Genomic DNA, 23,135 nt, shown 5'->3' on the forward strand with positions numbered 1-23,135 from the left:
AGTTATGGACCTCCTCTATGAACTCTAAATGTTGATTAGACAGGAATTACTTTCACAGAAGCCATGCTGGTTCTCCTTCAGGTTGTCTCCTTTCCTAGATGCTTTACAATTTCATATTTAATAATGTTCTCCACCACTTTTTCCAGAACAGATGTTAAGCTAACTGGCCAGCAGTTTCCCTGATCTCCTCTGCATCCCTCTCAGTGTGTTCTGATTTTAAACACCAACATTTGGTTGAAGTGGAGCCTGACACTTTTGTAGAGGCCCAGTTTGTCGTTGTTGTCCCCCCCCCCCCCGCATTCCCCCATGCCTAACAAATCAGACTCCTCCTACGGACACCTATCATTTCATCAATGCATTGAGAATTCTCAACGTTTTGTGTCTTATTGGCCTTGAATGTGGACCTGGTAGCAGTTCTGAGAAAGTGACTTTGAAGATTCTGGTTTTCAAGCCTCTACCTAACACATGAAATGTTGCTTCCAGAACTGCGTGTCTACACTTCCACAGGTTATTGAACCACTGACACTTCCCCATCATTAACAAGCAAGCTATCTAGATGATGTGTCACATTCTCAACTTTTGCAGGCAACTCACCATGAAGTCCACACACCCATTCCAAACCCTAATGATTGAATCACTCACTACCAGGAAACTCCCACCCCCTGGAGGAGTTTCTTTGGCATGAGAGGATATTGCTTCAATCACAAGGAAAAAGCAGCCAGAACAGGCTCTGTAAAGGGGGGTAGGGAGGGAGGGAGAGAGAGAGAGACTGCCAGTTTGGGAAATAACTTTGAAATCCATAGCATCAAGCTGACAGCATTACCATCTGTTGTGTTGGTATGGGTAATTGAATGCATTTAGCTGTGCATCAATACAGTTATGGATACAATAAGATATAATACAATTTTATTACAGAATAAAAACAAACAGCATACAGCAGGGATGGGGAACCTGTAGCCCTCCAGATGGTAATAGATTCCAGCTCCCATCAGCTCCAGCCATCATTGCCAATGGTTGGGTGTGATGGGCTTGCAGTTCAACAACTTCTGGATGGCCACAGGTTCCCTACCTCTTGCATACCATATTTGAAAATACAAAATACAATACAACAATACCATTTACTGACCAGCCTCTTCTGATCACACCTGAAGAAATAATAATTTGGCAGCGATACAGCCTGGTGGTTTGGTAGGAGGGACATGCATCATATGAGAGATAAAAGGGTGTGGGGATGCAAAAAAGCAAGCAAGAGCAACCATTTGTTCTTCTTCAGTCCCAGGGGAAACTCACACCCACACCTTTAATGTGAGATGGATAAAAACGGTCAAAGCATTCGTTCTGTGCCACTGTGATGTGGTTCTTCCAATCCCCGGGTAGCCCTGAAAGACCACAAGAGGGACTCGTAACCACAAAGATGTTCAGCCAGAATTATTTCAGCACTGGCTTCAGTTCCTGATTAACTTTATCCATTGGTCAATGGCACTTCACAGGGAAAGACTCTCCACCTGCCCCGCCCCCTTTGCCTAATGGCCTTTATCTATGGACTCCACCATAAGCTATATTGTTACCTGTCAGCACAAGCGGCTGTTTAATGTGCATCGAAACACTTCCTCGCTTCCGAGATGAGATGGGCATAGTCTCTTTCTTCACTTTCTGGAAGGAGGGGTTTTCCGCCACAGAGTCAATTTGCTGGCTATTCAGCTCCTTGCCAAGGAACTGGCAGATCTTCTCCACACTCCCTCGAAGGTCCTGCAGAAGGGGAAAGCAAATGACTGTGAAACTGATGAAGAGGCACACAGAGGGCATTACTGCTAGTTTGTAGGGTGCATTTAACAATACTGATGCCATGGGTGTATTGACCTCTCAGCCACCATGGTGAGGAAGCCAGAGTAGAATCCTGTTCTCAAAAAAATTGCCATTGTTTTTGTCTCAGACTGCCTCTTGGCCTGCTCAGCACCGAAGGAGCATCTGAGACAGCAGCAGACCTTGGTTGTGTCCACATTAGGTCACTGAGTCCATGTGCAAATTTGTTTGCCTTCATCCAGTTTTGATTTTATGCCTCCAAAATCCGTTCTGTTGCTTCCTGTCTATACTAGTGGGTGATGCTTGATGGAATGTTTTCATGCTGTGTGTCTCCACACTCCTTCTCAATTAGTATATCCTTGTCCTTCACAAGTTCTGGAAAACTGAGGTCCATTATAGGCTATTTGTTTATCTGTGTGCACACTTTAAAAAAAAAATCGGGGGGGGGGGGGATACAAGTTTTTTTAACTATCAGATTTGCACAAAATAATAAATTTGTGTGAGGTTCGAAATGCTGTGGGCATTCATGCAAGTATTTGTTTCCCTGTGCACAGACACCTAAAAGAAAAAGTCTTTTTTTGAAATAAGAAGTTGAAGAAAATACAAGTAAAAGGAGATATTGAAATAAATACAAAATAGCTAATCTGATGGCATTCCTGGTCTGATGTGGGACAAAGGAAGGGCACTCTGCACATGATATAAAGCTCTTTTCCATTAAGTGACTTTCCTATTAGGTTTATTTACCACCCTGAGCCCGGTCTTGGCTGGGGAGGGTGCGGTATAAATAAATTATTATTATTATTATTATTATTATTATTATTATTAATCATGTAGAGAGGCAGAAAGGAATACTGCACATGTTTAAATGTATCTAGCAAACAGTACCAGAATTTACAAAAATGAAAATGGTGATAACCTTTTCTAAACTTCTTTGAGGGTTTTTTAAAAAAATCAAGTGCTATATAGATTTTATGAAATAGATAAGCAATAAACAAGGTGAGGTAACTATGGATGTGTGAATATAACAATGGGCTTATCTACACTTCTGCTTTTCTGCCACTTTCCCCCAGGAAAACCCGCTGTTTATAGCTGAATTGGAGCAAACAACAGTCAGGTTTTTCTCCATATGGACGTTTGCTCAGACTTGGCGCTAAAGAGCAGGTTTTCCAGGGGAAAGCAATGGGGCAAATACAAAACGGCTTGGACTCATGCCTAGAAAGTTTGAGTTACAAGCAGAAAACCGGCTGGACTCATGCTTCCTAGCTACAGGAGATGCTGAAATGTGGACAACTCCAGGACGAGCGCTAAGGTTGGACCACACCTGTTTCAACTCTTCAACCGTGATGAAAAGGAAGTTTTCCCTTTTCTTCATCTGCAGCCAGCCTTTCACATGGTCAAACCAGGAGCCATGGGACACTGGAAGAGGAAAACGGAGGCACCAGTAAGCATCAACAGTAGGGAGGTGTGTCAAGGAAGACTCAGGGAGAACAGACTAACCAAGAAGGTAGCAAGGAACATCTAATGCTTTTCTCAAACAAAAGCAGGATAGCAACGAGAAACTCCTGAATCCTATCCAGATACTGCCAGTTAGTTACTGGACTACATAATGACACAGAGTTTGGGGTGAGACAGCAATTTTACCACTTCTCTTGGACCACACCCCTCATCAGCCCCAGTGTCAGGATGCTGTCAGTGGCTTCCAGCTGGTTGCCCAGGAAAGTATACAGACAAGTAAAAGTTTCTTACTGACCTTTTTCATTTCAATCTTTACAGAGAGAGGCTATAGAACCCAGCCTCTTGGATAATGGCATTGTCCCAAGTGAATCTCCACCCCCTCCATCCCTCCCACTTCCTCATTCATCACTTCTATGGGTGCTGCTAAGCGCCCTCTGTCTGAGCTCTTTGCTCTCCTACTTTCAAGGCTCGCTGGGTTCTGGGAGATGGTGGGTCTGGGGTGCTTTCTAATGGCAACGTGTCAGCCGGGTGTTGTCCCGGGTATCCCATGATTTTCAAGTTTTACCCCTCATCTTCCTCTGAGCAGCTACCTCCCTCAAACCCCTGTTGTAAATCTAGACTGTCTTCCTCTTCCTCCTCCCTGGAAGGGTCAGGATGCAGAGGCGGTCTCCACCATTCCTCCTCTGCCCAGTCCCTGACACCCAGCAGTATAGCCTGTGGTCAGGGATGATGGCATTTGTGGTCCAGTAACAACTCCAGTGTCACACATTCCTTATAATATTGCCCCAAAACACTGAATTTGAGACCCCACTATATCCCCACCCTACACATTCAGGTCATTCACTACTTAAGGACATTATTAATGCTAAAAGGAAATGAGTTTAACTATCACGACACCTCCCACCTTCCTTCTAATTTATCCCTGCTGGAATTACAGTTCTATGATAGGGCTCTAGCAATGGTTAAAAGGAGAGCCTTCGTGGTGCCATGGAGCAGACATTTGGGCAGCAACAGAGGGGGATGAGCCCAGGGCCGTCTTTACCCAGGGGTGCAAGAGGTGCGAGGCACCCAGGCGCCAAATTCTGGGGATTGCCAGGCGCCCACTGCTGAAGCAGCCTAAGTTCTTAACTATCTACCTGTTATGAAATAATAAATAATTTTGATAAAAGCTAGAAAAACAAAATACATATATACCTGCTGTTTCACTAAAGGACTTTTGACTTTGTGCGCTCATTTACTCAACGAGGGCGCTTGCCATTCTCAATGGCGCCATGCATGTGAAATTAACTAAATTTGGGGGTGCTGGGCGGATCTTTGCACCCCAGCCACGCATATGCTAAAGACGGCCCTGGGTGAGCCGATTTGGCTCTTTCCATACCGTTCCCATCTAAGAACTCCTCCAAGAACTCATCCAGACTTCCAGGATCCTTCCATTTTTTATAGCAGTAGTGGAACAATACCAGCACATCCTTGGGGTTACGTAGGGTGTAAATAACCTGGAAGAGAGGCAGCGGGCACATTTTAAGGGAGGAGCAGCAGGACAAGCTCTAACGTTGGGCAGAATGTGGCGGCCAAGTTGGGAGTCAGGAAATTAACTATTTATTATAGTTTTATTATGTGATAGTTATTTATTGTTTGTAAGCCGCTTTGAGATTCATTTGAATGAAAAGCGACATGGAAATAAATCAAATCCAATAGTCGTATTGTTACAAAGGTTGCATGCCACCCCAGTCTGCTGAGCAGTAACAAGATCCCAGAGGGTTCCAGGTTCTCTAGTAGGGTTGCTTCAATTGGGAAATCGAGGCACAGCAGAAACGAGTGTCTTTAAGAAATATGGAAATGGAGCACAGCATCCATTGTGCCTCATTTCCAAAGAAAACACAACCCTGGTGAAGTGCCAAGACCCCTGAAATCCTGTGCACCACTTGGCAGAGACTGGGGTGGCCCATAATAATTTGCATTTTTATGTTCATCTTTGTACAAATTACCTGGTGGGAGAACTGCATTGAGAATAACTGGGAGGTACAAATTTAGAAGGATCACTGTCAGTAGATTTGCCTTTCAATGCACACTGAATCAAATTTCTCTCCCACCCCTAATCCCAGATCATATCTGATTTTCCCCCAGAGCACCTATATTTTAGAGTTTTGTATCTCTGAGGATTTAGGATTTTTTGAGATGTAGGTAGCTCTGAAAATTGCTCTAATCCTGCACTTAGCAACTATGTTTGGGGTTTAAAAAACAACAGCAGGTGTTGGGTGATTTGCCTTGAGTCCTTAGAGGAGGGGCAGTTTTCATCAGGATCACAGCCAGGAAGGGAAAGGTTAAACATTGCCTTTCTGTATACTATGGTTCCAATGAAAAACACCCCCTCCCCCAAACAGCAACAACAAGCTATTAGCTATGCAATTACTATAATAGGAAGTTTGACCCTGAGAAAAGCTGGAAGCAAAATGAAGGGGAATTTTCCTGCTTAAATTTTCTTTGCAACCTTCCCTGAATTTATAGTCTCATAATTCACACTTTGCCTTTCACATTGCCACTTCAATTTTAGGAACGTTTTGGGGGGTGCAAGTGGGAAAAATTAAAAAAGAATTGAATTTCAAAAAGGGCTAACTTTTAGAGGTCCTTAAAAAGTTTTCCTGAACCTTAAGTAGGTGTAAATAGTAGAAACCTGTGATATCTTGTTGCTCTGAGATTTATTCAAGAGCAGGTGTCTGGTGGCCCCTTATGGGACAGAGGAAGTGGGACTGGTGTGAGGTTTTTAAAAAAATCATTTTCTTTAATTCATTTCTCCATGAAGATCCCCACCATTAAGGAAAGATACATGAACATTGCCAGTGGAATGGATTGAAAAAGTCAGTCCCTGCCTCACCATACAGATATGGCTTCAGAATCCACCTGCATGGCTACCTACTTGCCAAATCATCACATCAGCTAGTCTGGCCCTCAGAAGCGAAAGCTGAAAACACAATTTGAACTCTGACATTTTGCCTAATTTTGAAAGTGAGACGTTTCATTGCAACTTCCAGCTTCAGAGAGAGCTTTGGGGCCTAGCAAACTGGGGCCACAGCAGTCCTCTGCTGAGGTCATGGACTGAACATTACCTATTCATAGGTAAAGGTAAAGGGACCCCTGACCATTAGGTCCAGTCGTGACTGACTCTGGGGTTGCAGTGCTCATCTCGCTTTATTGGCCGAGGGAGCCGGTGTACAGCTTCCGGGTCATGTAGCCAGCATGACTAAGCCGCTTCTGGCGAACCAGAGCAGCGCACGGAAACACTGTTTACTTTCCCGCCGGAGTGGTACCTATTTATCTACTTGCACTTTGACGTGCTTTCGAACTGCTAGGTTGGCAGGAGCAGGGACCGAGCAACGGGAGCTCACTCCGTCGTGGGGGTTCGAACCACCGACCTGATCGGCAAGTCCTAGGCTCTGTGGTTTAACCCACAGCGCCATTCTGGAATTAAGATGATGGTTAAAGAGTCTTTCGTATAGTGATCTCTAAGCTTGTACTATTATTGCTACTACTACAAACAACCCTCGTGGCACCTTCCTGGAAATGGGCTGTGCCAAATACTGTATTGACAGTACGGAATTCCCAATATCTTTACTGCAGACAAACATGATCAGGCTTTTGTGTGTGAATTGTTCCTCTCTTACCTTGGCCTTGGACTCGAGAAAGCTCTTAGGGAAAAGGTTTATTGGAAGGTGAGAAGCCAAGATTCTGGGTGGAGGATATTTCAAGGCAGTCTTCATGCCATCAAAAGTCTCGATCCAGGTTATTTTCTCACTGCAAACCCATGAGGGGTCCCATTCTTGCTGGATCGCTGACAAGATCTCTGCCATCCAATGGCTACCTAGGAGGGAGTATAGCAATCACAGGGCTACCTCTTCTCCCACAGCCCTTTTGGTTCTGCAATGCACACCTTACAACTACTTTAACAACCAAAGCAAACCTCCTGGCAATATGAAATTATTAGTGGTGAGGGGATGTGACTGTTTTAAATGTTTTTGAATTGTCTGGTGTTTTCATGTGCATTATTTTTTTTAAAAAAAAAATCTTATTATTTTAATATTATTGCTTTAACATTTTAGTGTATGCTGCCCTGGGCTCCTATGGGAGGAAGAGCAGGATGGGCATTTAATAAATAAACAAGATAAATGATTTGTCAATGCCAATTCCAATGACCTTTCCCTGTTTATTCTGAAAATGTTCTGCAGCTCTCATTCCACACACTGTCTTTCCTACCTGACTTGGGGTAAGAGACACTCAATAGATCGTCATCCAAGAAGCGAAACTCTTTTTCCAGATAGGTGAGCGATTCTGCTGAGGACAGCGCTGTGGGGAATAAGATCCCATTGTAGACGAAAAATGGTGATGACATTGAAAAACGCTAAAGACATCAAAATAAATAGATCAGTAACCTGGACCAAGAAAGTTGTGCAACCTATTACAAAGCATTTTAATTCTGATGGCCCTCAACCTTTCTGGACTGGAGTTATCGTAGAAACATTTCTGCATAAAGATGAGCAACGGGAAAGTTGGTAGATGGATCAAAGGTCTGATATGGTATAAGGCAAGTTGCAATGTTTAATTAAACATTCAGCCCTTTATTCCGAGCCATGAATGGGAATCTTGCTAAAGGGCTAGCATGGTGTAGTGGTTAGTGTCATACTGGAACTTAGGATGCCAGGGTTCAAATCTCCACCCAGCCACTGGGTGACTTTGGGCCAGTCACTCACTCTCAGCCTAACCTACCTCACAAGGTTGTTGTGAGGATAAAAGAGATCTATGTATGCCACCTTGAGCTCCCTGAAGAAATGTAATAAATAGATATAAAATACATATTTTTTTCTATGGGGCAACCATCAAATCCACCATTATAAGAAAGAGGATTTCTGAATCAATCATCTTAAGACACGAATAATCAACATTGGTTTCCATCTAGAATACAATGCTTGTTTTGCATGTAGCCTTTTCCTTTTCTTAAATTAAAAACAACAACAATATATTGTGTATGACACACTCCTTAGAATTATTCCATCCCGAGTGTTCTTAAAACTGTCATCCAGGCTAATGGTGTTCATTTGAAATCCCAACTGTATCCCTGAGAAAAGTAGAAGTCTAAACATTTAGCTACATAGTCTTACATACTGTATGTCTCTCTCCCCCCCCCCCACTCAAACTCTCTCTCTTATACACACACTTAAATATATATTGATACACTTATAGTGATTTAGAGATAGATATGTTATCATTCCCTTAAGTGTCAGTTTGCATTTCTTAGTGCAGAGAGCATTGATATGATATGCAGAGATCTTTCCTATTCTAATTAATTCAAGTGGGTTCTGGGAGCTTCTCTGTGTGAAAGAAACAAGCAGAAGGTTCATGATGTTTGGCTTATTCCTTCAGAGAAGTTGAGTACAGCTGGCTTAAACTGGTTGCGTTATCTCTTCTGTCAAGGTCATGCTATAAAAGTAAGGCCAGAAGGAGCCTGGGTTTCACTTTCTCTTTCTCTTTCTATCTCTCTTCTGGTGTGGTGTTCTGTATATACTGTTAAGGTTTTGTCTTATTAAAAGTTATTGTAAGTTTAAGTCTGCTGCAACTTGATTTCTTATGGACAGTACCAATCCTGCATGTATTGGATTTGTGACCATTATGCTCATTTGCCTTCAGTAGCAGTAAAGCTCTGCTGGATGAAATATTAATGGTGTATGGTCTATTTATTGGGAATCCTGCAACGTGTTTTAAATTTTTTACTCTGCTAACTATAAGTTGGAGTTTGGCGCCGGATCAATATGAGTAGAAGCTGGGTAGATTACTTCTGAAATCCCTTAGAATGGTGCTTTGCAGATAGATAGATAGATAGATAGATAGATAGATAGATAGATAGAGTAGATAGATAGATTTTAATGGGCAGCCTATGGCACCTACCAACAGAAGACCAGGCAAGTGAGCTGTCCAGTGATGAGGCAGGTGACTAGTTGGAGGCTTCTCTGCTGCTCCTTCTTCTACCTGTCTCATTCTGAGGAGGAGGAGGAGCCAATTGGGTCCTTCCTCAAAGTGAGACATTCCAAGTGAGGTGGCCAGGAAACTGCCTGTGCTGCCCACCATGTTTTGCTGCACCTCAACACCATCATCATCATCAACAACAATAAAATTCTACCCCACCTTTTTCCCTGATAGGGACTCAGGGTGGCTTACATGTAAAATACAAACAATTAAAAACAAAGAGGGACAGAATATATTTTTTATTTTTTAAAAAACAATCAAACCTTGTATATTATCTATTAAAGACATGTGGATAATGTGTAGCACCCTGCTTGTGGTTAACGCTTAGCTGGAATGAAATATTCAACACAGCAATTGAGAAATTAAAATAATAATTTATTTGTCAGACATATAAATGAGAGGCACAGTGGTATATGGTTACCAAGCTCTGGCCTGGCCTCCTGCCATTATGGCCAGCACTTATATTTCCTTAATCCAGCCCCCTTGCTCCTCCTGTGGCTGCCTCTGTCCAATCAGCCTGGTTGAAATTCCTATTGGCTGTTTGCTAGAACCAATCACAAAAGATACACCCATTTCCTTTTGCCTTTTATGGGAAACAAAAAGCTATATATTCTTCTATCTATAAATGACAAATAAGTAGTCATATATCTTACATTTGTCTCAACAAGGAACCTTAATTACCAGCTCACCTCTTGCCCTCCTTCCCCAATTGCCCTCCAAAACAGATGGTTAATAGTTTTAAATTTTTATCTTAGATGTCAGAGATCTTGGGTTCACATTCTCATGCATCATCAATGAAAGATCTCCTTCTTTGGAGGTTCCTTTAAACAAAAGCCTGACAACCACATGTCTAGAGTGCTCTGATGGTGTTTTCCTGCCTGACAGGGGGCTGGGCTGATGGCTGACTTAATTTCAGGATAGTTACAACTCTTACAACTATATGAAACAAGAATCCAACATTTCTTAAATCCTTTGCATAATTACATTTAAGCCAATATATTTAATACATTATCATAGATAGCTTTTTAGAAGAATAAACCTTCTCAAAGTAAAAAGGAAGGAACAGTTTACAGCCTCAAAATAAAATAGGAAGAAGCCTCTTCTTCTGTTTACACCCCCCTTCTCCAGCCAGCTGCTTTTTCCATTTGCTCTTGCCCTTTAACCTTAGGAAAATATGGCTCAAGTTTAATGGGAGGCACATGGTTTTATTTTACTATTTACCAACTCTTAATTATGTTTTTTCTCAGCTTTTTTATATTCTGTAATATGTAGGGTCAGTGTAACCTTTGCTCTCAGCCTGTAATTCCCTTTTTACGACTTTGAGAATTGTTTTCTGCTATAAATCAGGGGGCCCCCTTGTCCAGGAGGATAAACATCTTGCCAAAGTACTTAGGCAGCTGGTCTTCTGCCTGGCATAAAACATTTGTGAATTTGAGCTCATTTTTAAGATACAACCTTGATCAAAAAATATAAGCCTTGATTTAAAATGCAGGCTATGATTAGATGCCTCAAATGGACAAGGTGGGTTTGCGCTTTCCAGATAACTTCTTTCCCCCAATGCCATGCCTCAGTGAACCAGTTGCAGTTTATCAATTAACCATGCAATGGTGATCAGTAAACAATTTTCAGTGTGGTTTAATAATCTATTGTTCTTCACTAGAAACTCTGAGAATGGTAGATCTGGCAAGGGAATGGGGGTCTTCTAAGAACTCTCAGCACCCTTAATAAACTACAGCTCCCAGGATTCTTTGGGGGAAGCCATGGCTGTTTAAAGTGCTAGCATCGTGTTTTAAATGTATGGCATGAATGTGGCCTGAGCTGGCATCCGGGTGTGTTGCAGGTTCTAATTCCTGTGTTTGCCTCTCTGTCATGCTGTCTGTTGTTGATGGTAGTAAGCTGTTTCAGGCTGAGTTGTGAGCTTCTCTTTGTCAGATCAAAATAAATTTAGTTGTGTCACAGGGCTTCTTTGCAGAGTTGGAGCCTGCTCACAAGTCCCAAGGCACCCAGAGAAACCCATGAGGCATGCATCTCCTCTGGGCCAGATTGTATCTTAAGGCCCTCTTTAAGGCCAGAAATCAGAACAGCTTCTACCAGCAGTGACCAGTTAGAAGTGAGCAAAGGGTTCTAACTAGAAACCACTAGCAAGAAGACATGTTGACTTCAAGGAGAGGAGGTAGGCAAGAAATGGTGACGCCTCTTCCTTGGTGCAACAAGAAAAGGCAGGCAATGATGGAAGAATGAGAAGTACAGCTGCTGCAGCCTGAAGAATGGGGGTGAGGGCAAATGTGCCCTCCATCCCATTTGTGTGGGATGGAGGGCTCATAAACCTGTCTGGTAGAGTGAAAAGGTGTGACAGTAGTGAAGTAAACAACTTAAACAAATTAAAATTACTCCTGTGACTTTCTGTAGTTTGCCCGATCTTACTGGAACACCCATGAAAAACATCTTGTTCCCATGGTAACTCCAGAAAACGCAGCTGAGCGGATGAACTACAGGGAGGCAAAAGGGACATTTTTATAAATTCCAGTAGGTGCTGAGAGCCCAGAAGCTTAAAAAAACCCACACCCTTAAAAGGAGTCACACAACAAAACCATATAATTTCTATTCAGAAATCTGTTTATTTAGCAGGACACACTTCAACCATGAGAGGCATGAGGATCAAAAATAGCAGGAAGAATAATCTGACATTCTTCAGTCCCATGGAAATGTCATGCGCAGACCCTGCATGTTCTCACGATAAACACGGTCAAAGTGTTCATTCTGTGCCACGGTCAGGTGGTTCTTCCAGTCCCCACAGATACCTGGAACAACACAAGAGGGTGTGAAACCACTTGGTAACCACAAAAAAAGATCCACTAAAATTGCTTCAACTAAACTCAGGACCCCATTTCATCTTGCTCAGGACTTGCCCTTCCACTGGATGAAGCAAGGCAGCTGCCTCAGGTGGCTTTTTTTTTTTTTAGGAATAGCAGGACCTCCTCCCTGGCTGTTCTTCCCAGGCCCTCCCTCAACTGGTACCCCAGGAGTAGTCATGATTCCATGTTAATGGCCTAGACTTACTTAACTGCATTTTCCGAAAGCTTCACAAGTAAGAATGGGCAAATCTGTCAATTTTGGTTTCTCTCCTTTTCTCCTTTTCCCCCCAAAGCTTAAATTCAGTTGTCCACATTATAAAATCCGTTTGTAATTAAAAAAAAAAATCCTTCAAAAATCCACTAGCATTTTAATGCAAATTTATCATAATTACACATTTTTAATGCAAGAAACAGGTTGTTGTTTTTTTGCAAATATGAAAGTTATTGTCAGTATATGCATTTATATGCCTACATTATGCTAGCAGTGACATTTTGTACCGATTACTTGTCTGGAATACAGCATTGAAAAATCTGGAGTAGTGTGAATTTCAAAGAATGGTTGTGTTTCAGTACAAGAAAGTGTCAGTTAAGTAGGTTCACTTAAGGTGAACTGAGTCAAATTCCCCACCCCACCCTGACACCTCTTTTTTTCTCTCCTCCCCACCTCCCTCCCTCCCTCTCTCACACTCACATGCACACACAAAGGTTCTTCATAGCTTGAATAAGCCATGGCCTTGGTCTGTCATGTAAATTGTTACCTTTCCTCATGAGCTTTCCTTTTGTGTGATCAAAATAGGTTTCTGAACATTGAGTATTATTGGACATCTTGTTGTCCTTCATCTTTTGGAAGGAGGCATTTTCCACCACAGAGTCGATTTGCTGACTGTTCAGCTCTTTACCAATAAAATGACAAATCCTCTTCACACTTCCTCGTAGGTCCTGCTGAAGGAAAAAAAAGAATCCTTACATTGACACTGCCATAGGGAGATCTATTCCACCTGGCCTTTGGTTTGGTCTCAGTCTGACCGTTATGTTTCCCTCCCCTTATGGTTTTGATGAGGCTGCATTTTAAATTGCATTTTAACCTGTATTTTAAATTGCTCCCCCCCCCCTATTATGTTTTTACTCTGATTTTACTGTTGTTAGCCAGGCTCCGGCCGGGGAGGGTGAGGTATAAATAAAATTTATTATTATTATTATTAGGAAGAAAACAAAAGCAATTGTGTCCGTTTGCGGGGAGCACTTGGCAAAAATCATGCAAATGTTTGTCAACCGGTACCTCAAAGTCAGCACAGGAGTCAGCACTGAATTAGAAGACATTGAATTACCGTAAATACAGAATAGCATATTGGAGGGGAAGAAGTGATCTCTCCAGATACTTGTCAGTTTTATCACTGCTCCACAGTTAAAATCCTGGTCTTTTCGTCAAAGAGGGGAGAGCCTTCTGGACCTGACTGCCCATTCTTACCACTTTAAATCTTTGGCTTATTAATGAAATGAAATTTAAAATTCCTTTACTTCTGCACTTATAACTAACCTGTCCCTCCCTGACGTGAAACGAAATAGGGTGGCAACTTTATACTCAACTGTGAAATCAAGGTAACAAGAATGACTGCCATCTTAACCCCACACTTGTACTTCTCTAAATCAGAGTCACCTTACCAATTGTACAATACTTTTTTAAGAACAAAAAAAATGTCAAAATGATATGTCACATGACACAAAGTTGGAGACATAACCTGGGGGCATAAATATACCTGCTGTAGTTCTTCGTAGGTGATGAAGAAGAAGTTGGATCTGTCCTTCATCTCCATCCAGTTTTTCACATGCTCAAACCAGGAACCATAAGACACTTGAAGAGCAAGGTGGAATGTAAAGAGTTTTGAAGGGGAAAGGAAAGACATAGAGGATGCACCAGTCAGGAACCTAGAAAAGACCTTTATTCTTCACCTGATCAACAAGAACAGTAGCAGGGAACTTCCAACGCCACCCAGATACAACAAGTCCAAATATCAGTTAGTGGCTGAGCTGTTTCATGATTCTATTTACACTGGAAAGATATGTAATATCGTCTACAACACTGGAGTTGGGGATTCACAATATCCTCTCCCTACATTTTGCATCCATTCCAATTCTCCTTTTAATTACATTCATTACTTTTTTTGGAAAATGAGGTGAGTACTGCGAGGTGAATACTGCGAGAGGAAAGAGCAGGAAAGAGCCTTGATAACATAGTGAACAGTGAGGTAGAACAAATGAGAGGGGCTGATTTCCCCCTTTCCCTACCACTCCCACTCAGGAACTCCTCCATGTACTCTTCCAAAGTTCCAGGGTCCTCCACTGCTTTTAAGCCCTTGTTGAAATGATAGGATGAGATCATCACATCTTTGGGATTACGCATGGTATAGATAACCTGGAAGAGAGGGAGGGGACATATTTAGGGAAGGCAAGAGAAGCAGCCCTAACTAGAGACAGACTGAGGCAGCTTAGGTGGGTCTCATGAAAACGAAGCAAAGTCTTTGTATTTTAATTTAGTGTTATTGTTTGTTTATATTAATTAAATTTGTATGCCACCCTATACTCACAGGACAGGTGCTTGTAAGATTTGGTGCTTGATGCTTGTGGTTTTCTGATAAACCTCTTGCAGCATATCATCTTACTCCAGCATGGATTTGGGCAGGAGTTTTCTCACCACCTTTTTGGGTTAGATACTTGCCCTTCCTTACCTCTAAGCAACCTGTCCAAAATTTATGTGAATCCTACAGGATTAATAATTTCACAATAACCCCCCCCCCACCTTTTCACCAGACACAACTCAGTTGGAGACTAACCACCTTTCCCCAAAATTTTGAAAAATGTGGATGACTTCTCAAACAAGATTTTTCCAGGAACGGTGGGAGTTACTTAGGTGCAGGTTAAATGTAAAGGGAGAGGCAAAGTGGAATTTTCACCACAACCACAACATCTGGGGTGGGGATATATAAGCCTTCTCTAACTAGCTGTGATCATGACAGAAGTTGCCCACGGTGATATGGTCGTAGGTGAAGTGTTTGAAAGACTGAACATGTCGTGTTGCTTAACAGATTGTCCAGGAGCCAAAAGCAGGGTTGACGTGTCAATTTCTACTCTCTTACCTTGGCCTTGGACTGCAGGAAGGACTTGGGGAAAATGTGGAAAGGCAGGTGAGATGCCAGGAACCTGGGTGTAGGAGATTTCAAGGCAACCTGTAGGCCTGGAACACTCTCAATCCAAGGTGACCGTTCCCACATTGGTAAACTCTGAACCCAGGAGGGGTCCCCATCATGCCAGATTAAGCCCAGGATCTCCTGCATCCAATGGGTCCCTAGAAGAAAGTCAGGTAGTCTTCTCAACCCCTCTTGATTCCGCAATAAACACATTTATTTTATCTTGTACCCTCTCCCCTGTCATGTCATTTTGGACTCACAGCTGTCCATGGAGGTACAGGTCAATTCAGTGTCCAGGGCAGCTGTTTACCAGCTCCATCTGGTACGCAGGCTGAGACCCTACCTGCCTGTGGACTGTCTCACCAGAGTGGTGCATGCTCTGGTTATCTCTCGCTTGGACTGCTGCAATACGCTCTGTGTGGGGCTACCTTTGAAGGTGACCCGGAAACTACAACTAATCCAGAATGCTGCAGCTAGACTGCTGACTGGGAGCGGCCGCCGAGACCATATAACACCAGTCTTAAAAGACCTACATTCGCTCCCAGTAAGTTCCTGAGCACAATTCAAAGTGTTGGTGCTGACCTTTAAAGCCCTAAATGATCTCGATCCAGTATTGCTGAAGGAGAGTCTCCAACCCATTGTTCTACCCGGACAATGAGGTCCAGTGCTGAGGGCCTTCTGGTGGTTCTCTCACTGCGAACCAGGGAACCAGGCAGAGGGCCTTCTTGGTAGTGGCATCCACCCTGTGGAACGTCCTCCCACCAGATGTCAACGAGAACAACTACCAGACTTTTAGAAGACTTCTGAAGGCAGCCCTGTTTAGGGAAGTTTTTAATCTTTGATGGATTACTGTATATTTGTATTTTGTTGGAAGCCACCCAGAGTGGCTGGGGAAGCCCAGCCAGGGGCATAAATAATAGATTATTATTATTATTATTATTATTATTATTATTATTATTATTATTATTCAATAGCACTTGTCTGCCTCTTGCAAAATCAATTAAGAGGGTCATAAAAATTGGAATGAATTTCTGAGACCAGCAAGTTACTCAGCACCCTCCTACACAAGCAGGAATCCAAAAATTCATGACATGGTGAATCAAATTGAACCATTTTGATGACGGTGTAGCAGGTAAGGATGTCAGCAGTGTGACTAATCTATAACAGACATATCACTTAACTTTCTATATAAAGAAACAACATTCAGAGATGAATATCCTGAAATACAATTGCTTTTGACATGAGCAAATCATTCGAGAAAACAGAAGTAATAAAAATGCTTGTTGCAGCTACAGCCCTGCAGTTCCCTTCCCACCAAGCCCACCATGCAGCTGAGCCCCTCGTGCCACACCACAGCTCCTCTTGAAGTCCTCCTCTTGCTGGTTTGACAGCAGCATTGGCTTGCCCTCTGACCAAGCCACTTCCTGTCACATTAACTGTGCTAGGTTGGAAGCCAAGCAAATGATCAACTCACTCCTGTAGGAGGAAGACCCCTGGAATCTCCCTGTTAAACTACAGCTGATAAACTTTATTCCAGTGATCCAGCTATTCCAGTACTGAGGACCCTGACAGGCAACAGATATTCCACAAGAGGGTTGTACTGAGCCTAAGATTCCTTAACTGACCTTCCGTTTGAGGGCAAATGATTCTGCATTTTGTGATAAGAACTTGGTCTGCTTAGTCAGGAATCCAGATAGCTTTGTAGTGCAGTGGGTGGGGCAGGGGGCAGAGGGATGTGGGGAGACTAAATGGGAGATAAAAGGATTGATTAAAGTTGGCTGTGAAAAAAGAAGTCCAGGGCATTATGGTGAATAGGGGACAGTGCAAACTAAACTGTAGTCCATTACCAGATTACGGGTCAGTTTTGGTTGGGTTATCTGATGGTTTCTGAAATTATCGCAAAAAATTGGGATGAGTTGGGACTCCCCCCCCCCCAGCATCATTCTCTTAAGCAAGAGTGTATATTCCTGATTATTTTATAGATCAGCTACAGTAGAAATACAACATACTGTATTTTTCGCTCTATAAGACGCACTAGACAACAAGATGCACCTAGTTTTTGGAGGAGGAAAACAAGAAAAAAAAAATTCTGAATCTCAGAAGCCCGAACAGCAAGAGGGTATCGCTGTGCAGTGAAAGCAGCAATCCCTCTTGCTGTTCTGGCTTCTGGGATAGCAGCGCAGCCTGCATTCGTTCCATAAGAAGCACACACATTTCCCCTTACTTTTTATGAGGGGAAAAGTGAGTCTTATAGAGCAAAAAAATACGGTATATCGTGCAGGCTATCTGCTTAGGAGTCTGGTGTTTTAAATCACAAGTTTAAGATGCATTTGTGCATGGTGTTGCTGCTGGAATGGAATGATACAAACAGCCTGTAGTCATAACAGGGCCATGATCATTGGTTTTAAATGAAACTATTTTATTTATAAATTATAAAAAAAGTGTGCCTTAACATACAAAGCCTGTAGGAGATGTAAAGCAAAAAAAGGGATGCAGGGAGAGATTAGCTATTTTATTGTTTAACATTTCTAAAATACGACATCATCATCTTTGAAACACCATTTACTCCAGCATTTAAAATTACTTAAGTGCACCACTAACCTGACTTGGGGTAAGTAACATTCACTATATCATCATCCAACATTTGGAATTCATTTTCAACATAGCGGAGTGTTTCCTCTGAGAAGTAGTCCACTACAGGCAAACACATTCCCTTGTATGTGAAACAAGGCATGGTTGACACTAAAAAACTGTAAAGATAATACTATTTTTATTATTTATTGAATTTGTAAACCCCCCTTCATCCAAAGATCACAGTGCAGTTCACAACACAAAAATAAAATCTGAGAATACAAAATGCGCAATAAAGCAAAAACAAAAACAAAGCAATAACCCTCTCCCACAAACACATCATTATTATTCATTAAGATATATCTATCTATGAGAGAGTGAGTTTTGATGCCATATCCTTAGGGATCTTCAAGTAGTCACTGTTTTGGGGCCGAACAGTGGACATAGCTATGTCATCAACCACAATGATTCAGATCTCTGGGACACATGGAAACAAACCCTAACAAATTCAGTCATTTGTAGACCTAATAGTGGGTTTTCAAATCCCATGAAATCAACAGAGGAAATTCCTCACACTATTTGCTTGCATAATTTGCTCAAATCATTTACTTCCATTCAAAAATAAGCCACAATCACATCACTAGGTTTGGGACTTCTGTGCATAAACAGAGCAAAACTTGATTCAGACAATAAGGAGCGGGGTGTAGTAAAACAGCCACAACTGCCCAAAGCAGAACACTCTTCCCTCCACACGCACAAGTAAATGCATGTGGAATTAACTCCCGCACCATGCTCATGGGATCAAGAATTTAAATGCCTATTTCCCCAAAGCCCCAAACGCAGCGAAAATCTGCATTAACTTATGGTCCTGTTACATTCCAAGAGCCTGAGAATTTGCATCAGGACCCCCAGAGAATAAGTGTAAAAAATGAGGGCTTTTATGAACTAAAGAGGTATACATTTGGCTCTATGGGACTTGGAGGTTCTGAATAACGATAAACCTTAGAAACAAACCCCCTCCTTTTATAGCCCCCAACCCACCTTAGAATTCAGCCTGTACCATACTTACAACCACTGGCTGCTTCTGATCTTTCCTTCTTCTGGTGTCCTCCTTTCCCTTGCTCTGCCAGCAGTATGCCATGCGAGATGAACTTGATGCTCAGGGTACTGTTCAATACAGTTGCATCCTTAGGTGAGTAATGAGAAACTAGGAACCTTTTGACAGCCGGTTCCCCAATCAAAACCAAACCCGGAACTGTTGGCAGAATTATCTTGGTGAGTATAATTTATTTATGTGATTTTTTTGCATCCTTGGGTGAGTAATGAGAAACTAGGACTATTCATCATCCGACATTTGAGTTGCCACAGAAGTATAAAAAATGTAGTTGTCCTCTTGTACCATGTCTGAACTTCCAAACTGTTGACCTTCACTATTGCAGGCAAGGTCCACTATTGCAGGCAAGGTCGGTAGTGTACTGTGCAAGTCTTCCTAAAAGTTTCAGGCTGCAGCACTTCTAGATCTGTGCATAAAATGAGGCAGTAAGTGGAAACAATAGGAAAATGCAACAGGTCAGACCATAATATTATCACTATAATATCCTTATTATGAGAATGTGCAAGTTTTATGTATGTATTTTTTTTTTTTTTTTGTAAGTTGATCTGGATACTTTCTATAGTAGAGGAGGAAAGAAGGATTAAATAACAATAAAATAAGCAGAGATAGGCAAAACTAATGTCTGACGCCACCTTGTGCAGACTACATCAACAGAGTCTTGCGAACAGTTTGGGGTTTAAAAAGCTGTCCCCTGGGCTTTGTACTAGAGGAGCTGCAGTGGTCGTCTTCATAAGTCTGAAACATTTCTCTCTCCACAGATTTCCACCGCTGTGAGAAAGCCATGAATGCCAAGGGAGGAGACCCTTATGTCTGCCAGTGGTACAAAAGAGTGTACACGTCCCTTTGCCCTGTTTCTTGGGTATGTGAATGGAACTGAGCAGGGCTAAGGAATGTATATGTGAAAGAGAAATAGGTGTCAGGGTAAAGGATGGGCTTGATGGTGGTGTTTGGCAGATTTCAGTGCTCTGTTATTTGACTGGAGGGGAGGTTCTGTGGACCATGAGCTGTGTTGGGTGAAGCCTCAGAGATGCAATAGACAGGTGCTTAATGTATGTCAGAAAACTTCAATCTGCTAAAATGATAACCACTAAAAGCTATTATTTTGCATAAAATTAATAATGGGAGCCTGATGTGTTCCCATATTTTTAGCTGCATGTAGTAGTAGTAATAATAATAATATAATTTTTATTTATACCCCGCCCTCCCCAGCCAAGGCCGGGCTCAGGGCGGCTAACAAGCAATAATAAAAACAAGTTGAATGATTACAACTTAAAAACAAAATTAAAATACAATATTGAAATATTGAAACATTAAAATATTAAAATATTAAAATGTAGCCTCATCGCAGGAGGAGAAGGAAAAGAAAAAAGAAAGAGAGGGAGGGAATCAAATTGGCTCCAAGCCAAAGGCCAGGCAGAACAACTCTGTCTTACAGGCCCCGCGGAAAGAAATCAGATCCTGCAGGGCCCTGGTCTCATGAGGCAGAGCGTTCCACCAGTCCGGAGCCAGAGTTGAAAAGGCCCTGGCTTTGGTTGAAGCTAATCTAACTTCCTTAGGGCCCAGGACCACTAGGGTGTTGCTATTTATGGACCTTGAGGCTCTCCATGGGGCATACCAGGAGAGGCGGTCCAGTAGGTACGAGGGTCCTAGGCTGTGAAGGGCTTTAAAGGTCAAAAGCAGCACCTTAAATCTGACCCTGTACTCTACCGGGAGCCAGTGCAGCTTGAAAAGCACTGGGTGAATATGCTCCCATGGCAGAGACCCCGTGAGGAGCCTCGCTGCAGCATTCTGCACCTGCTGGAGTTTCTGGGACAGCTTCAAGGGCAGCCCCGCGTAGAGCGAATTACAGTAGTCAAGCCTGGAAGTGACTGTCGCATGGATCACTGTGGCCAGGTCGGGGCGGGAAAGGTAAGGGACCAAGTGCTTGATGCGGCGAAGGTGGAAAAATGTCGCCTTCACTGTTGCTGTAACCTGCGCCTCCATGGAAAGGGAGGCGTCAAGGATTACACCCAAACTCTTAACGGAAGGCAATGGCACTAATTGGGCCCCCGCAAGAGAAGGGAGTTGGTCCCTCATCCCCATGCCATCCCGACCCAGCCATAGGACCTCTGTCTTCGAAGGATTTAGTTTCAATCGGCTCCCACGAAACCATCCAGCCACAGCTTCCAAGCATCTGGTCAGTGTGTTCGGGGCCGAGTCGGTGTGGCCATCCATCAGCAGATAGTGCTGAGTGTCATCAGCATATTGGTGACAGCCCAGCTCAACGCTCCGGATAATCTGGCAAGGGGGCGCATAAAGATGTTAAAAAGCATTGGGGAGAGGATTGTGCCCTGCGGCACTCCACACACCAAGGAGTGGCACTACGACATTTCCCTCCCTAGTGCCACCCTCTGTCCCCACCCAGAGATAAAAGAGCACAGCTAGTTATGGACTGTTATGTAGTGAAGTTTCACCCTGGGCCAGCAGGGGGATACTGTAGATAGTTTTCTCTCAGGTCTGTAGATAGTTTTCACTCAGGTGCATGTCAGTTATTTTAGGCGGGAAACTCTGGGCTGTTGTTGCTACAATGTTGACAGCCGGCTGCCTATAAAAGCAGGCCAGCTGAGCTGTTTGCTAGTCAGTTCTATTCCAGCTTACAAAATAAAGAGCTGCTTTGGAGAAATCGCTGTGCCGTCTGCTATGTCAACCCACAACTTAACACTGGCGACGAGGATGGGATGGATGGACATCAGAGCACAGCCAGATGCGGCTAGCCTCTGAACTGAGCTGAATCACTGAGCTGAATCACAGAGTGAAATCACTGAGCGAAATCTCTGGACAGAACCAATTCAGAGCTGACTGTTCTGGCTAAAGCACTGTGTTCCATCCATCGCCCTTCACTCCGGCATCGGAATCATGGCTTCACTTGTGCCTCTACCGCTGTTTGCGCCAGCCTCTGAATCATGGGACTCCTACCTCGCTCGGTTCGACTGCTACCTCCAAGCCAACGAACTGACAGAAGTATCAAAGGAGCAGAAGCGGGCCTATTCCTCAGCCTCTGTGGGCCTGAGGTGTTTGAGACGGCCCAAGCATTGGTTGCGCCTGAAGCAGTCCAGGCAACATCGTGGGACACAATCCAAGAGAAGCTCCGCAACCACTACGCACCAAAGCCGTCCAAGATTGCTGCCCGCCATGCGTTCTACCACCGGAACCAGGCAGAGGGGGAGTCAATCAACAACTACACCACCGCCCTGCGACAGGCTGCAATGCACTGCGAGTTCCGAGACTTAGACGATGCCCTGATGGATCGAATCATCTGCGGGGTCCGGGACATCCATCTGCAACGGCGTCTCCTCGCAAAGCCAGACCTCACGCTACAGAAAGCCATTGATGAGGCTGTGGCCTCAGAAGCTGCTGAACGCTCCGCCCAGGAGATCTGCAAGTCCAGCAGCCCGCGTCTTGCTAGGAAGCCAGTTCCGGTGCATCATGAAGAGGCCAGCAGTGATGAGGCATCCTCCAGTGAAGACGATGACGTGCACCAGACAAAGCGGGAGCGCAGGAAGTTCCAACAGAAGTCCAAGGGCCAACCAGAATGTGCCGGCTGCGGAGGCAACCATTCCCGTGCCAAGTGTCGATTCAGAGACGCCATCTGTAGGAAGTGTTCCAGAAGGGGCCACATCGCTAAGGTCTGCCGATCGGCTCCGTCTGACACCCCCCCCCACCGACTCGCAAGTCCAAGTCTTCACTCCAGTCTGCCAAGGAAAGTTGTTTTGCTCTCACCAACTGCCGCTGCCCGTCTGGAACCACGATTGGCCAAACCGACTCGCCTACGCGACGCAAGCTGAACGTCACGGTGCTCATTGAAGGAGCTCCATGTGACATGGAGATCGACACCGGGTCTGCCCTGTCCATCATGTCTTAGAGAACCATCCAAAGACTGGTACCCAGAGTGTCCAAAAGGCAACTCGACTCTCACCACGTACACCTGAGAGACTACCAAGGAAACGACATTCCCGTGGTAGGCGTTGGCCAGTTCCGGATTGCCTTCAAGGAGTTTTGGGGCCTGCTCCGGTTGGTGGTGGTCGAAGGTCAGCGGCCAAGCCTCCTAGGGCTAGACTGGTTTGATGCCCTCGGCCTGGAAGTCACCGGCATCAACTG

The 23,135-nt window shown here is 43.6% G+C and overlaps 3 protein-coding genes and 1 pseudogene across 5 annotated transcripts in view; 1 reads left to right on the forward strand and 3 right to left on the reverse strand.

Moving 5' to 3' along the window:
* The window catches only part of LOC309345931 (sushi, nidogen and EGF-like domain-containing protein 1), a 21,729-nt gene extending 20,483 nt beyond the window's left edge, over nucleotides 1-1,246 (reverse strand). Inside the window, exon 1 of the mRNA XM_081869430.1 lies at nucleotides 1,116-1,246. The gene's annotated coding sequence lies outside the window, so the exon portion shown is untranslated. The remainder of the gene's footprint in view (nucleotides 1-1,115) is intronic.
* Nucleotides 812-9,408, reverse strand: LOC309345912 (sulfotransferase 2A1-like). The gene is made up of 7 exons (XM_081869387.1): nucleotides 9,196-9,408; nucleotides 7,510-7,654; nucleotides 6,921-7,117; nucleotides 4,637-4,754; nucleotides 3,125-3,219; nucleotides 1,569-1,749; nucleotides 812-1,379 (listed from the first exon to the last, which is right to left on the reverse strand). Exons 1-7 carry the CDS (start codon nucleotides 9,373-9,375, stop codon nucleotides 1,270-1,272), a joined length of 1,026 nt encoding a protein of 341 aa, XP_081725513.1. The 5' UTR covers nucleotides 9,376-9,408; the 3' UTR covers nucleotides 812-1,269.
* A 2,463-nt stretch (nucleotides 9,409-11,871) lies between these two features.
* Nucleotides 11,872-19,058, reverse strand: LOC309345973 (sulfotransferase 2B1-like). Of its 2 annotated transcripts, XM_081869510.1 has the most exons (7): nucleotides 18,954-19,058; nucleotides 17,915-18,063; nucleotides 15,263-15,471; nucleotides 14,415-14,541; nucleotides 13,886-13,980; nucleotides 12,887-13,067; nucleotides 11,872-12,074 (listed from the first exon to the last, which is right to left on the reverse strand). In XM_081869510.1, the coding sequence occupies exons 2-7, from the start codon at nucleotides 18,045-18,047 to the stop codon at nucleotides 11,965-11,967; spliced, it is 855 nt and encodes a 284-aa protein (XP_081725636.1). In that variant the 5' UTR covers nucleotides 18,048-18,063; nucleotides 18,954-19,058; the 3' UTR covers nucleotides 11,872-11,964. The 2 variants fall into 2 exon arrangements, with proteins under 2 accessions (XP_081725636.1, XP_081725637.1); XM_081869511.1 differs by lacking the exons at nucleotides 17,915-18,063; nucleotides 18,954-19,058 and adding an exon at nucleotides 16,939-17,249.
* LOC309347161 (cytochrome c oxidase subunit 6B1 pseudogene) lies at nucleotides 19,031-20,123 on the forward strand (annotated as a pseudogene). Its single transcript, XR_014161697.1, has 3 exons — nucleotides 19,031-19,048; nucleotides 19,096-19,159; nucleotides 19,757-20,123. The product of XR_014161697.1 is annotated as a cytochrome c oxidase subunit 6B1 pseudogene (transcript).
* Nucleotides 20,124-23,135: the final 3,012 nt, after the last annotated feature.

This window comes from Podarcis erhardii, assembly GCF_964252035.2.
Source record: "Podarcis erhardii genome assembly, chromosome: 7".
Classification (NCBI taxonomy): domain Eukaryota; kingdom Metazoa; phylum Chordata; class Lepidosauria; order Squamata; family Lacertidae; genus Podarcis; species Podarcis erhardii.